Source organism: Triturus cristatus, chromosome 3_1 (genome assembly GCF_964204655.1).
Source record: "Triturus cristatus chromosome 3_1, aTriCri1.1, whole genome shotgun sequence".
Taxonomy (NCBI): domain Eukaryota; kingdom Metazoa; phylum Chordata; class Amphibia; order Caudata; family Salamandridae; genus Triturus; species Triturus cristatus.
In genome coordinates, this window is record NC_140583.1 from 21,492,794 (window position 1) to 21,506,542 (window position 13,749).

A 13,749-nucleotide genomic window follows, 5' to 3' on the forward strand; every position below is an offset into this window, starting at 1 on the left:
AACTCCCGGTGTAGGCCTATGGACTACCCACAGTTTTGCAGCGTGAATCTTTCTGGATTCACTATGCTGTGCATTATTCCGCGATCTTGTGGTTGGGTCCGGATTCGTAGTCTTTTCTTTGTTTTTTTTTTTTTTTTTTCGTAGCCCAGGTGGGCGTCGACGTACACCATTTGGTGCACCTCCCGTGACGTCGTCGTGCTTCCTGCGGAAGTCCTACCTTTGGGGCGCCATCTTCAGATTCTTTTTTCCGCCGTTGGGTCTGGATCGTCATCGGGAAGCTCCAGAATTACACTCGAAGGAAGAAGGAAGAAAAGCGAGTTTCATCGATAGAAACACTAGAAGATATCAGGAAAGGAAAAGATTTCATCAGGAGCGCGAAGAAAGGAGGACCAGCGCCCTTTTCTTCGACGGCCTTGGAGAATGCACGCTCAGAGACCCTGAGCGCAATGGACAAGACGCCATTCAAGTTCTGCCCAAACTGCCACCACAAGTTCGCGCAGAGAGACCAGCATCCGGTCTGCAACCTCTGCCTACCGGTCGATAACCAGAGTATCGACTGCAACGCCTGCTCAGCCTTCGCGCCGAAGACACTCAGGGTGAGAGAGCGGCAGAGAAGGGCCAACGCCAGCATGGATGGCAAGGGGAAGCCCCCGACGCTCTACGCTCTGGGCCTCTCCTCGGACGACGAGGACAACGTCGCCGAGACAGCCGAAAACTTCCCGGTCGTAGAGACCGACAAGAAAAAAGAAGACGAGGTAAGAGAATCGTCGAGCGCAAAACAGAAAGTACCTCGACAACACGAGGGTGACTCGAGAAAATCTGAGTCAAAGTCCACGAAGGGAGCCCCGGCGCCGAAAACTTCGACGTCCAAAGGGGGAACCACGGACAAGAGGCCGAGCGGATCCTTGGATAAGGACTCCCTGGTGCCGAAAGACGCCGAAAGGCAAGGGTCGTCGAAAGCATCCCATGAAACGGGCCGATCGACGCAGAAAGAACGTTCGACGTCGACGCAAGTTTCATCGAAAAGACCCGCGGTCGACGCCGAAAGCATCTCCGAGATGGAAAAAAAGAAGAGGCGGCTCGAGGCCGAAATGGAGAACATCCTTCAAAGAAAGAAGGAGTTCGACGCCAGAATGAAGGAATTCAAGATTCCAACGGTTCCATCAGCGGACGTCGAGGAGGTCGAAGACGAGTTCGACGCCGAAGGGCTGACAAGGGAACTCGAAGAGGAAGAAGAGCCCTATTATGAGGGAGAAGCCGAGGAAGAAGACCAACGGTCGTTCTACGAATCGGCGGCATCTACCAGCAACGACGTCGAATGGCACGATCTCGACACCGAAAACCCGGAGGAGCCCGTGGACACGTACCCTTCGAGGCCTTCGCCACCCGACGACATCGGGGTCTACAATATGGTGGTCAGGAGCGCAGCAATGGCCTTCGGCGTCAAACTCGACGAGGAGAAACCGAAAGCCGATTTTCTCGTCGAGACACTGCTCCCCATCCAGACAAGGAGCCAGTTCCTCCCCATGCTACAAAGCGTGATGAATCAGGGGAGAGAAGCCTTCAAGGAACCTGCGACCTGCCGGTCGATCACGCCCAGGACAGAGAAGAAATATAAGCACTCCTCCCTGGACCCCCCTTACATCAAGGGTAGTGTGACCGCGGACTCCATCATAGCCTCCACGGCCAGGAGAAGGGCCAACGTACCAGCAACTTCGGGCCCACCCCCGGATAAGGAGAGCAGGAGGATTGACCTCACAGGAAGAAAGGTCGAGAGGAACGCCGCAATGCACTGGCGCATGGCGAATTCAAATGCACTCCTCAATAGACACCAATACCAGCACTGGGATGAGATGGGGGAGTTAGTAAAGCACCTCCCCGAAGAATACCGGCAGAGAGCGAATCACCTGATAGGTGAAGGCAAAAACATCGCCAACTCCTGTATAAAGACGGCGTTGGATGGGGCAGAAACTTCAGCAAGACTCATGGCCATAGGGGTCACAGAGAGGAGGCATGCATGGCTAAGAATCTCGGGATTCAAACCGGAAGTGCAGAACAACATCCTTGGCACCCCCTTCAATGGAGAGACACTGTTCGGAGCAACAGTGGACGACAAGCTCACCCAGCTGAAAAAAGAAAACGAGACGGCGAGGTCCATGGGGGCCCTGCAGCTGAGGAGAATGAGGCGAGGAAATCCCTCGAGAAGACCCTACGGTAGGGGAGGAAGCCAGCAGGGGACGTCGCACCAGGCGTTCCAACAAGGTCAGCAGGGTGAAGGTCACGGACAAGGTCAGCAGAAGCAAAACTGGCAATATCAACCTCGGGGCCAGTCCTTTCGCGGGAGAGGGAACGGACGTGGCCAAAGGAGGAGAGGGGGCGAACAGCCCTCGACGAAGTGACTCAGCACGCAAGAGGACGCCTACCCTCGCCAGGACCCCAAGGGTGAGGCGCAAAAAAGTGTCATCAGGGGGAAGAGAAAATTCAAGAGCCTACGAGCATACGACACCAGTAGGCGGAAGACTGAGGTTCTACCTTCAGGAGTGGCGGCGTATAACCACAGACAAGTGGATACGGAACGTTGTGCAGTACGGGTACTGCGTAGATTTGGAGAAAAGACCTCCAAACAGGAAACCAAGGGGAAGACTGAGATCGGCCCAAGAACTGGCAATACTCAGAGAAGAAACGCGGAAACTCCTGCAAAAGGGAGCCATAGAGACAGTGCCGTTCAGAGAACGCAACAAAGGGGTCTACTCAAACTACTTCGTGGTTCCGAAGGTAGACGGAGACCTCAGACCCATACTAGACCTCCGTTACCTAAACAAGTTCATCAGAACGCAAAGGTTCAAAATGACTTCACTGCAGGAGGTTCTGCCACAGATAAGAGAAGGGGACTTCATGGTCACCGTGGACCTCAAGGATGCCTATCTTCACATCCCAATAAACAGAAGGCACAAGGGCCTTCTAAGATTCAACATCGAACAAGAACACTACCAGTTCACGACCCTGGCCTTCGGATTAAAATCAGCACCAAGGGTCTTTACAAAATGCCTGTCGGCGGTAGCAGCGCACCTACGAAGGCAGGGAATACATGTCTACCCCTACTTGGACGACTGGCTGGTCAAGGCAAACTCACGCGGAAAGTGCGAGAGGCACGCAAAACGCGTAACAGACACCCTCACAAATCTGGGATTCTCGATCCACTGGGGAAAATCATCGATGGAACCGGAGCAGGTGAAGATTTTCCTGGGGGCAAAGATCAACTCCCGCAACAGTACAGTAGTGCCCAGCGAGAGGAGGACAGAGGCTCTACTGAAGGAGGCGAAGCTCTACCAGAAGGGGCGAGCTCTGACAGTGAGGGCGGTGAGCAAGATGATGGGGATGATGGCGTCCTGTATCCAGCTGGTGCCGAATGTACACCTGCACATGAGACCATTCCAGGAATGGCTACAACAACAATGGTCACAAGCAAAAGGAAGCTGGGAGGATCTAGTGGTTGTTACGCACGCAGTGCAGGAGGAGATAACTTGGTGGAACAGAGACAACATAACAGCAGGGAGAAGCCTGACACCACCAATCCCAACAGTGACCATTACCACGGACGCATCGCAGAAGGGATGGGGAGCGCACATGGACAACCTCAGAGTGAGGGGTCTATGGGCCCCAGCAGATGCGGTCCGCCATATCAACTACCTCGAGTTGAAAACAATCCTGCTAGCCCTGAAGGCATTCCAGAGGCACCTGTTCAACAAGAGGGTGTTGGTCCAAACAGACAACACCACGGCGATGTTCTACATCAACAAACAAGGGGGGACACAGTCGTTCCCGCTCTCATCCCTAGCTCAGGAGATTTGGAGATGGGCCATACCTCTCAGGATAGATCTACTGGCAATTCACCTACCGGGGAAGGACAATGTGGAGGCAGACTGGCTAAGCAGGCAGACCTCAGCATCACACGAGTGGGAGCTCAATGGCCAGGAGACGGAGAAAATCTTCCGGAGATGGGGGACACCCACAATAGACCTTTTTGCAACACGCCACAATGCAAAATGCCAAAGCTTCGCGTCCAGGCAACCAGATCAGCTATCCAAGGGAAATGCCCTATGGATAAGCTGGTCGAGGACATTTGCCTACGCCTTTCCACCGATACCCCTGTTGCACAGAGTGCTCGACAAGTGCAGAACCAGCAACATGACCCTGATCCTGGTGGCTCCGCAGTGGGCGAGGCAGACATGGTTCTCACAAATTCAAGAAATGGCACAAGGCGACCCATACAGGTTCGCGAGGAGGAAGGACCTGCTCTCAATGCAAAACGGAGAGGTCCTGCACCCAGAGCCAGAGACCCTCAACCTGGCGGCATGGCTCCTGAAGACCTAGAGTTCGCACACCTAAGATTGCCGCCGAGCACGATGCGAGTGCTACGGGAGGCGAGGAAACCAACTACACGAAAATGCTACAGCGCAAAATGGAAGAGGTTCACTGTGTGGTGCCGGAAAAAGGGCCTGCAAAACAGAATGACAAGAGACTCAACAGTACTGAGGTACCTCACACACCTTCTAAAGAGTAAACTCTGCTCGAGCTCACTAAGGGTACACCTAGCGGCCATCGTGGCCTACACCAGAGGTGAAAAAGGTGGAAGTTTCTTCAGCTCGCAGGTGGTGAGGAGATTCATGGAGGGAGCCAAAAGGATGGCCCCCCCGAAAAGGTTGCCGCCGCCGGCATGGAATCTGAATGTGGTCCTGACGGAGCTCATGAAGGCACCGTTTGAACCCATTCACAAGGCAACACTGCAGATGTTGACTATGAAAACAGCCTTTTTGGTGGCCATAACCTCACTACGCAGGGTGAGCGAGCTTCAAGCACTAACGCTGCAGGAACCCTACATTCAGATTCACAAAGATAGAATAGTCCTGAGAACTGACCCACACTTCATGCCCAAGGTAGTGTCGGCGTTCCACATAAATCAGGCTATCCAGATACCAAGTTTCTTCCAGAACCCGACTACAAACGCAGAAAAGGCACTGCACACCCTCGATGCCAGAAGAGCGGTGATGCACTACATTGAGAGAACCAAGGAACTCAGGAAGTCGAAACAGCTGTTTGTGTCCTTTGCTACTAGCTTCTTGGGTAGACCAGTGACTAAGGGCACCATAGCAAGGTGGATTGCCCTCACTATTCAATTCTGCCACAAACAGGCTGGACAGGAGCTAGCGGAGGGGCCGCAGGCTCACTCCACAAGGAAGAAAGGGGCCACCGTGGCCTTCCTGGCGAACACGCCCATCCAGGACATATGCCTCGCGGCAACTTGGGCATCTGTGCACACGTTCACGAAACACTACTGCGTGGACATTCAGATGAACAAGGAAGCACAGGTTGGACAGAAGGTGCTTCAGCACATTTTCAACGACCAACGCTCATCTACCACCCAGCCGCCACAGAACTAGGAAAACCGCTACAAAATCGATGCACAGCATAGTGAATCCAGAAAGATTCACGCTGCAAAACGAATAGTTTCTTACCTGTCGGTGTAGTTTTGCAGCTTGAAGATCTTTCTGGATTCACTAGCGAACCCACCCGCCTCCGCCAGGAAGATGAGGCTGGAGGAAGAGGGGGTAAAATGGAAAAGATCAAACAAATACAAACATACAGATAAAGGGACAAGAAGGATTAATCAATCGCCTAGGGTTAAAAAAAAAAAAAAAAAAAAGAGGAGAGGAAAAAAGAACCCGAAGATGGCGCCCCAAAGGTGGGACTTCCGCAGGAAGCACGACGACGTCACGGGAGGTGCACCAAATGGTGTACGTCGACGCCCACCTGGGCTACGAAAAAAAAAAAAAAAAAAATAAAGAAAAGACTACGAATCCGGACCCAACCACAAGATCGCGGAATAATGCACAGCATAGTGAATCCAGAAAGATCTTCAAGCTGCAAAACTACACCGACAGGTAAGAAACTATTCGTTATTGTCGAGTGGACGCAAGCACAGCTCTATCCCACCACTGAACACCAATTTTATGTTGGAAACCGGGCAACCGGGTTAGCAGTCACCAGGTTCCCAGCACAATGGTAGCTTGGCTTGAGCGGTTGGGGGTCAGGCACCGTGTTAAGCGTACGTCACACCCTCACAATAACCATGCGTTCATCCGTTCCAAAAACGACACTACACCGTAAAAATTATGAAAGAAAGTAGTTTGTCTTTATCTTATTTTCTCTTAGTTGCAGGTTTCAAAACATACATACAATACCATAAGACTTTTCTTGAAAGTAGCAGGTCAAATAAATAATACCACAGTGGGGTTTCAATAAATAGGATCAGGTCATAAATAATCACGGAATAAATATAGGTGCAATAAATACAGAGGGCAAATAAATACTGTCAGACAATAAATACAATGCAGGAATAAATACAGTCAGACAATAAATAAAACGCCTTCAATAAATAATATAAGCAATCAATAACAATTGCAAATCAGATCACATTTATGAGGTAGTTTGGTTTTTACTATGCCCAAGTACAGCTTGTGGTCACTGGGGTGGCCTGGGGATGTCCCACCTAGAGTGGTCAAGGGTGGGGCCTAAGCTGAGGTAGAATAAGGGTAACCTAAGGATCTGGTTCTCCCAAAATACACAACCACTCACAGAGGTCACTGCACCAGTCTCAGTTCACCCCTGGCACTCACAGGCTGGTCCTAACACTCGTCTAGCCCCTAGAATGGTCTTTTAGGGCTCCACAGGGCCTCAGATGCCCTTTCTACCACTTACTGTCCCTTCTGCGAATATCGGCTCCGCTGGCGCCGAGTCGACGCCGTGAGACGGTTCCGGTTCGATGTCGCGTCGATCTGTTCCACTTGACGCCGTGTCGATGCCATCTGGCGGTTCCGGTTCGATGTCGCTGGGCGGCCTCGGTTCGATGTCGCGTCGATCTGCTTTACCTGACGCCGGGTCGGTGCCGTGAGGCGGCTCCGGATCGATGTCGCGGGGCGGCCTTGGCTCGATGTCGTGTTCCGGCGTCACAGGGTCACGGTCTCCCCGCTTCCGGGTGTCTCCGGAGTGCGACCTCCACTCCCGACCTCCGTCGGCTCCACCTCGGGTTCCGGCGACTCCGGAGTGCGATCTCCACTCCCGACCTCCTGCGCGCTTCACCTTGGTTTCCGGCGACTCCGGAGGGCGGACTTCACTCCCCCGTCGACGCCTCACCTCGACCTCAGGTGACTTCCTACTCGACCTCCGGTGACTCTCCACGACCTCCGTCGGCGCCCTCTCTCGACCTCTGGCGGCTCCGGGTACGACGTCTGCTTTCTGTCAGCGCCGCTTCTCCATCTCGGGCTCCAGGTCTCCAGGCTTCTCGGCGTCAGGACTCCAGGAGGACACTGCTGTACAGGTCAGGAACTTGCTGTTCTTCCTTTGTAAGGCCTGTTCCAAATGTTCAGGTCCTTAAGTTGGTTTTTCTGGTCTTGGTCCCACACAGGGCTCTAGGCTGGGCTTGGTCAGTAGGGACTAGCATCAAGGGTGGGTTTCTGGACCCCACTCCAAGCACTGGTTTCCACCCCTGCTGCCTCACTCCTTCCTCCTTCTGAATCTCTGTCGTCTCTCCTCTCCAGTCAGGTGCCAACTGCCACTCTGAGATGGCCTCCCAACATTCTAAAACTGCCTCTCACTGTCACAGGGTTCCAGAATGTTACGGAAGGTTCTAGAAATCTCCAGTGGGTTCTGATGATGTCACAGGTGACAATGGGTGGCCACCATTTTGTGTCTCAGGCCCTCAGACAGAAGTCCCAGGGGTAGGGAAAATGGCTCCCTGACCCTGCATCAACACTAAAAAGTCTGGTGGTTCCCAAAAAGGAAAAATTATAACAGGGTTTGAGGCAGAAGTGGGACAAAATAAATAATAATAAGGAGGGACCACCCAAAGGGCTGACAGGTCTAACACCTTGATTGAAGAATGGCTGGGGGGTGTAGTTGGGTATATATTCCAATCTATCTGGGTGAGACATAAGCAGGGCTTGCAGGACTCTCTTTAATCTGCATTGCCATGCTTTTCCTTCCTCATGAATCACATGCCCTCTTTTTCTACCTCTCTGTTACCCTTTACTTTCCTTCCCTGCTCACTCGTCTTTTCTTGTTCCTCTCTCACCTCTCAAACTGTCTTGTCCGCTCTTGCAGGTACTGACCGGATAGAGGTTTCAAATGCCGATGGCTCCATGCGGACTGTACTCATCTGGGAGAACCTGGACCGGCCTCGAGACATCGTGGTGGACCCTGTCGGAGGGTGAGGATCATTCTTGAGCAACGGGCACCCTAAACAGGGGCTGTGTGTCATTGCTATGTGGAGATAGAGGACCCCCCCCCTCCCCCGGATCCCTGAGCTTATGCTGTTCCTTCAGGTTACCATCCTGTGTTACTGCAAGGTGCGAGAACATCAAGAGGGAAGCGAGAGAGGGACCCTCCGATGACATGAAATCTCTTATTCATTTCACAGGTTCATGTACTGGACGGATTGGGGGGCCAGCCCCAAAATCGAGCGTGCTGGCATGGATGCATCAGGGCGCATCGTTGTCATCTCATCCAATCTGACGTGGCCCAACGGCTTGGCCATTGACTATGAGGCGGAGCGGCTGTACTGGACGGATGCCGGCACTAAAAGCATAGAGTTCTCCAACCTGGATGGATCTGACCGCAGGGTGAGCCCCTTTCCACCAGACGCTGTACCCAGTTTGCCAAATGACTATACCTTTCGTAGAAATGATGGGTTATGGGTGCACGTGCTGCGTATATTTCTGCCATCGAATGGCGTGTCAGAAATGTGCTCTTTTCAGAATGTCATTTTTATCTGTGGGTCATTCTTAGAGAACGGGTATAGAAGATGCAGAATGGTTTTTTCTAAAGCTGCTGCTTGCATTACAAATCTATTCCATTTCCACCTGGTACCACAGAGCATTGCGCTGAAACTGCCCTGTGTGCGTTGCATAGTTATACCAGCGCTGGTTAGGGTTCTAGAAGGCAATGCGGTTCAGCCTAAATTTGGTTGAGAACAATAACGTTTACATGTTGTGTTACAAACCTAAAGTTAGGTTTGTAAGTCCTTTGTGCAAAGTTTTTATTTTTTGATTCTTAGGAAAAGGAAACTGAGGAGAAAGTGTGGGTGGCCACTGTGCCCCACAAAAATTGTCCCAGAATCAAGGTTTGCAAAGTGACTCCTGGTTTCGAAACAAAATTTGTGTCCAGTGCTCAAATGGTTATCTGATAGAGACTTCAAGCTGCAGATTCCTAACCTTAGTAAGTAGCATCATTCAGCTATGTGTGGCATCATCCACGCCGGAAGTGACTTGCGCAGCATCTATAGGTGCCACCCAAGCGTGCTGACATCAATTATTTTCTTTCCACACCAGTCAGCTCAGATCCGTGAAGAGCTACCAAGGGGACTGACTTTTTTTCAATATTTTGTCAAAGCTTTTTGAGTTTTTTTTCTTCCAGATGTGGTAGGAAATGCCATAGAGAAGAAGGCCGGCTTCAAGCCCTGCGGCGCCTGTCACCACTCAGTGTCGGTGACAGACCCGCACCGTGGGTGCCTCAAGCATGACTCTGATCAAAAGGCCTTATCCAATTGCCGCACCATGAGCCCAAAGGCATTGAGGGTGCAATCTCTCAAGCTCCTGGCAACTCGATGTGCGACGTTGCGATGTTCCACATCCTGGTCAAGACGAAGGTCCTGCGAGCTGTTGCTGAGTCCAAGAAATTTGTCGCACTTGAAGTCGTCCTTTCAGTCGGGTAAGTACCAACTTAAGGACAATCACCTGCTCTGCTGGCAGTTCATAACATCGGACAGATGTGTTTTGCAGATTGTCCAAAGGGGCTACTCCCTCCCCTTCTAAACTACCCCTTCTTTCATGCCACCCACTTACGACAGGCTGACGGAGGACCACCTTTCCCTTCTCCGCCAGGAAATGACACGGGAAGGAGCCATAGCGAGAGTGCCGATGCCAGAAGTAAGTTGAGGTTGCTTTTACCACTACTTTCTGGTGCCCAAGAGGATGGAGGCCTTCGTCCTGTCCTCGACCTGCACTCTCTCAATTTCTTCCTCAAGAAGGAGAAATTCAGATGCTCATTCTTGCTCAGGTCTTTTCTGCCCTGGACCCAAGAGACTGGATGGTAGTGTTGGACTTTCAGGGTTCATATTTCCACATTCCTGTCCTGCCTACCCACAGACATTACCTGTGGTTCACGGTGGGCCTCAAGCACTTTCAGTTCTCTGTGTTCCTTTTTGGCCTCGCCAGCGCCCCTCGGGTGTTCACCAAGGTGATGGCGGCGGTTGCAGCTCATCTGCAGGGATCGGTGGTACCAGTCTTCCCCCGTCTCAGTGACTGGCTGTTGAAGGCAGGCTCACCCCAGGCTGTTGGCTCCTACCTCCAGACTACGGCTGACCTCTAACATTTGCTGGGGTTCACAATCAACATGCCAAAGTCCCACCTGACTCCCTCTGAGATGTTTCCTTTCATTGGAGCTGTTCTGGGCACGGGCAGTTTCAGGCCTTTCCTCTCGAATGGCGAGTCCAGGATATTCAAACTGTAAAACTGATGTTTCAGCGTCTATCTGGGATTTCGGTGAGACTGACTCTGAGGCTGCTGGACCTCATGGCATCCTGTATCCTGCTTGTGTTGTGACTTATGGTGGTTGGCATATGTGGCTCTTGAGTAGGACCTGAAGTTCCAGTGGGCGCAGCGTTAGGGGAATCTCTCCAATGTTATGTTATCTTATCAGCATTTATAGAGTGCATGGCTGCCCCAACATGGTCCAGATCTGGGCGGGAACACAAAGGACCTGCAGTGGTGGCTTGCGAGCCGCAGTTGGGTCAGTGGCAGACCCCTCTCCCTTCCCCGACCAGACCTGACAGTAGTGACAGATGCGTCACTTTTACAGTGGGCCGTCCATCTGGGAGAGGTTAATCAGAGGACCCTGCTCTCCATCTGAATCCGTACTCCACATCAACCTGTTGCAGCTCAAGCGATCTGATTGGCATTGAAAGCCTTTATACCCTCCTTCCAGGGATGGCTGGTGCAGGTGTTCATAGACAACACTACCGCCATGTGCAATTGTAACAAATAGGGTGGTGTGGGGTCGCAGACCCTTTATCAAGAGGCCCTGCATCTCTGGACATGACTGGAACAGCAGGGCATATCCCTGGTGGTTCAATATCTGGCAGGCTGTCTGAATGCCAGGGAGGACGAACTCATCCGCAGATGCCTTGTGGATCCCGAACGGCATTATCATCCAGCAGTGGGGAGAGCCTTGGTTAGATCTATTCACTACTGACGAGCGTGCAATGTCAGCAGTTTTGCGCACTGGAGTTTTCCAAGGCGGCTCTTGCTAGGAGATTCTTTTCATCGCGTGGGAGCCCAGGCCTGCTGTACGCCTTTCCACCTGTACCACTTCTGCCCAGAGTTCTCAAGAAGAACAGGAACGACCAGTCCCAAGTCATCCTTGTGGCACTGGATTGGGCACGGAAAGTGTGGTATCCCGAGCTGTTGAGCATGGCCATCAGTCCTCCGATCAGACTGCCTCTCCATGAGGGTCTTCTGTCACAGCAGCAGGGGAGGGTTCTCCACCCGATCCAGTCAACGCCCTGCCTTCTTGTGTGGAGATTGAGCGGGGACAGTTGGCAGCTTTTGAATTTCCTCCCGAAGTCTGTGATATTATTTCGGCAACCAGGTATCCCTCCACCAAAATTTATGCCTGCCATTGGGCACATTTTGTGGCATGGTGTACAGAGAGACAGATGAATCGCCTTTCTGGCCCTCTTTCTCAGCTTCTCTTTCCTTTCCTCTCTTGTCTGTCAGGGCTCTGCTCTGGACACTCTGCGGGGCTGTCTCTCTGCTATTTCTGCTTTTCTGCCGTGGCCTGGTCATTCATCCCTCTTCAAATCCCCTCTTGTACCTAGGTTTCTGAAAGGTTTATGTGAGGAAGGATCAGGCCCGAACTTTTGTCGCCCTCTCCGACCCTCGAATAACATGACATCACGGCTGGAAGGAGAAAGGCAAACAAAGAGTTAAACCTTTCGTAACGACTCTCCCGTGCAGACAGACGGTGAACCCGCCCAACAAGTGAACCAATCAGACGCCACAGACGTCCGAGAAAAGGAAGTCATGCAAGAAGGTGTATTGCTTTGCCCTCCCAAATATTAGAAAATACCGTCCTCCCACACGGAGGCACAAACTCGGCGAAGCAAAAAAAACACCGGGAAAGGGATTTCACTCATAAATTGAGACACATCAAAAGACTTTTCTCGGAAGAAGGCATGGGATTTTATTTGTGCATCACATCGGCAGCATTGTCGGCGCTGCAGCCCAAGAGACCCCTAGAATTAGAAGAGTGAATGTGATTAGAAGGATGCATGAGCAGCAGGTTCTGCATCCTGGGATCTTCATTGATGGTCATAAACGTTTGAATACATTTTCTACCGTGCACATTTAAAAGTGTTCTGTGGTCCATTAATGGAGCAGGGAATTATTATGACATTTATGACTTCTATGAAGATTCCTCGAAGCAGAACCAGGACTACAAGTACGTAACCATTTCTTATGATGTGAACAGTAGTAGCTGCCACTTACAGGGAGTGGTAGGGCAGGCAGATGGTAGGTGGGTGCTGGTGCATGTGGGCACGTTACATCAACAAAATTACCAACATGCATTACATTATCGTAACCTTAAAACGGTAATGTAATGCATGTTGTCAATTCATTACATTCAAAACATTAACATCAATACATTAAAAAAAGAAAAGAAAACTTGCGGCATGCACATGCTCCCGTCCGGTGTTCTCTCCTCCAGCGCAGGGCCCATGCAACTCCCCTAACCAATCCAGGCACTGCTCTCATGCAACATGACAGCAGCACCAGGATTGGATGGACGAGGCTCTCTCAGTGCTCCAAAGAACACTGGTGGCCTTTGCTCACCAAGTGTGCATGTTTGGCTGGCCATTGCAAGATGGCCGACCAAAGGGACATGCGAACTTTTAACATAAGTGTACAGTTTTCCTTTCCCCCTCCTACACCTGAGTATTATCCCAAGTAAGTTGGTGTTGTGGGAAAGCTGATCCACTGCTTATAAGAGGATGTGACAGTAACCCAGCTGACCAGCCCCGTCTGGGACATGTGCACTGGATGATGCACTCATGAGTTCCTTTTCTAAGCTGAAGTGAAGTTGAGAAGCTCTGAGATTTCTTAGTTTTGCAGAGTGAATCTTTCTGGATTTACTATGCTCTGCATTGTTGTCTTTTTTCTCTTTTTTTTTTTTCGTGGCCCATGTGGGCATCGATATACCACCATTTGGTGTCCTTTGTGATGTTGATGCGCTTCCTCTGGAAGCTCCCACCTTTGGTCGCCATCTTCAGATTCTTTTTTCCGCCGTTGGGTCGGGATCGTTACCGAAGAGTTCCAGAGATTTGGAGAGAGAATCGAAAAAAATAGCAGAACAACAACGAAAATCACAGATTTCAACACACCCGGCTTCAGGTCAGGTAACCGGGACGACGAAGGAGAAGGTTTTTCACCCAAGATCTCGACGTTCAACAGAAAATGTGCACACAGGGGGCTCCCTGAGTGCAAGGATGGACAAAACACCTTTAAAGTTTTGCACCAATTGCCACCACAAATACGCCCAGAAGGACCAGCATCCAGTCTGCAACCTCTGCCTGCCACAACAACCACAACAGCAAGGACTGCAACGCGTGCTCGGCGTGCATACCCAAGACCCTCA

The 13,749-nt window shown here is 51.4% G+C and overlaps 1 protein-coding gene across 8 annotated transcripts in view; it reads left to right on the forward strand.

Annotated features, from left to right (window-relative positions):
- LRP4 (LDL receptor related protein 4) overlaps positions 1 to 13,749 on the forward strand; it is a 507,202-nt gene that overhangs the window by 340,458 nt on the left and 152,995 nt on the right. For all 8 annotated transcript variants that reach the window (XM_085646645.1, XM_085646639.1, XM_085646647.1 and 5 more), the window contains 2 exons: positions 8,161 to 8,266; positions 8,477 to 8,678. In XM_085646645.1, coding sequence (XP_085502771.1) covers positions 8,161 to 8,266; positions 8,477 to 8,678 — 308 coding nt within the window. The remainder of the gene's footprint in view (positions 1 to 8,160; positions 8,267 to 8,476; positions 8,679 to 13,749) is intronic.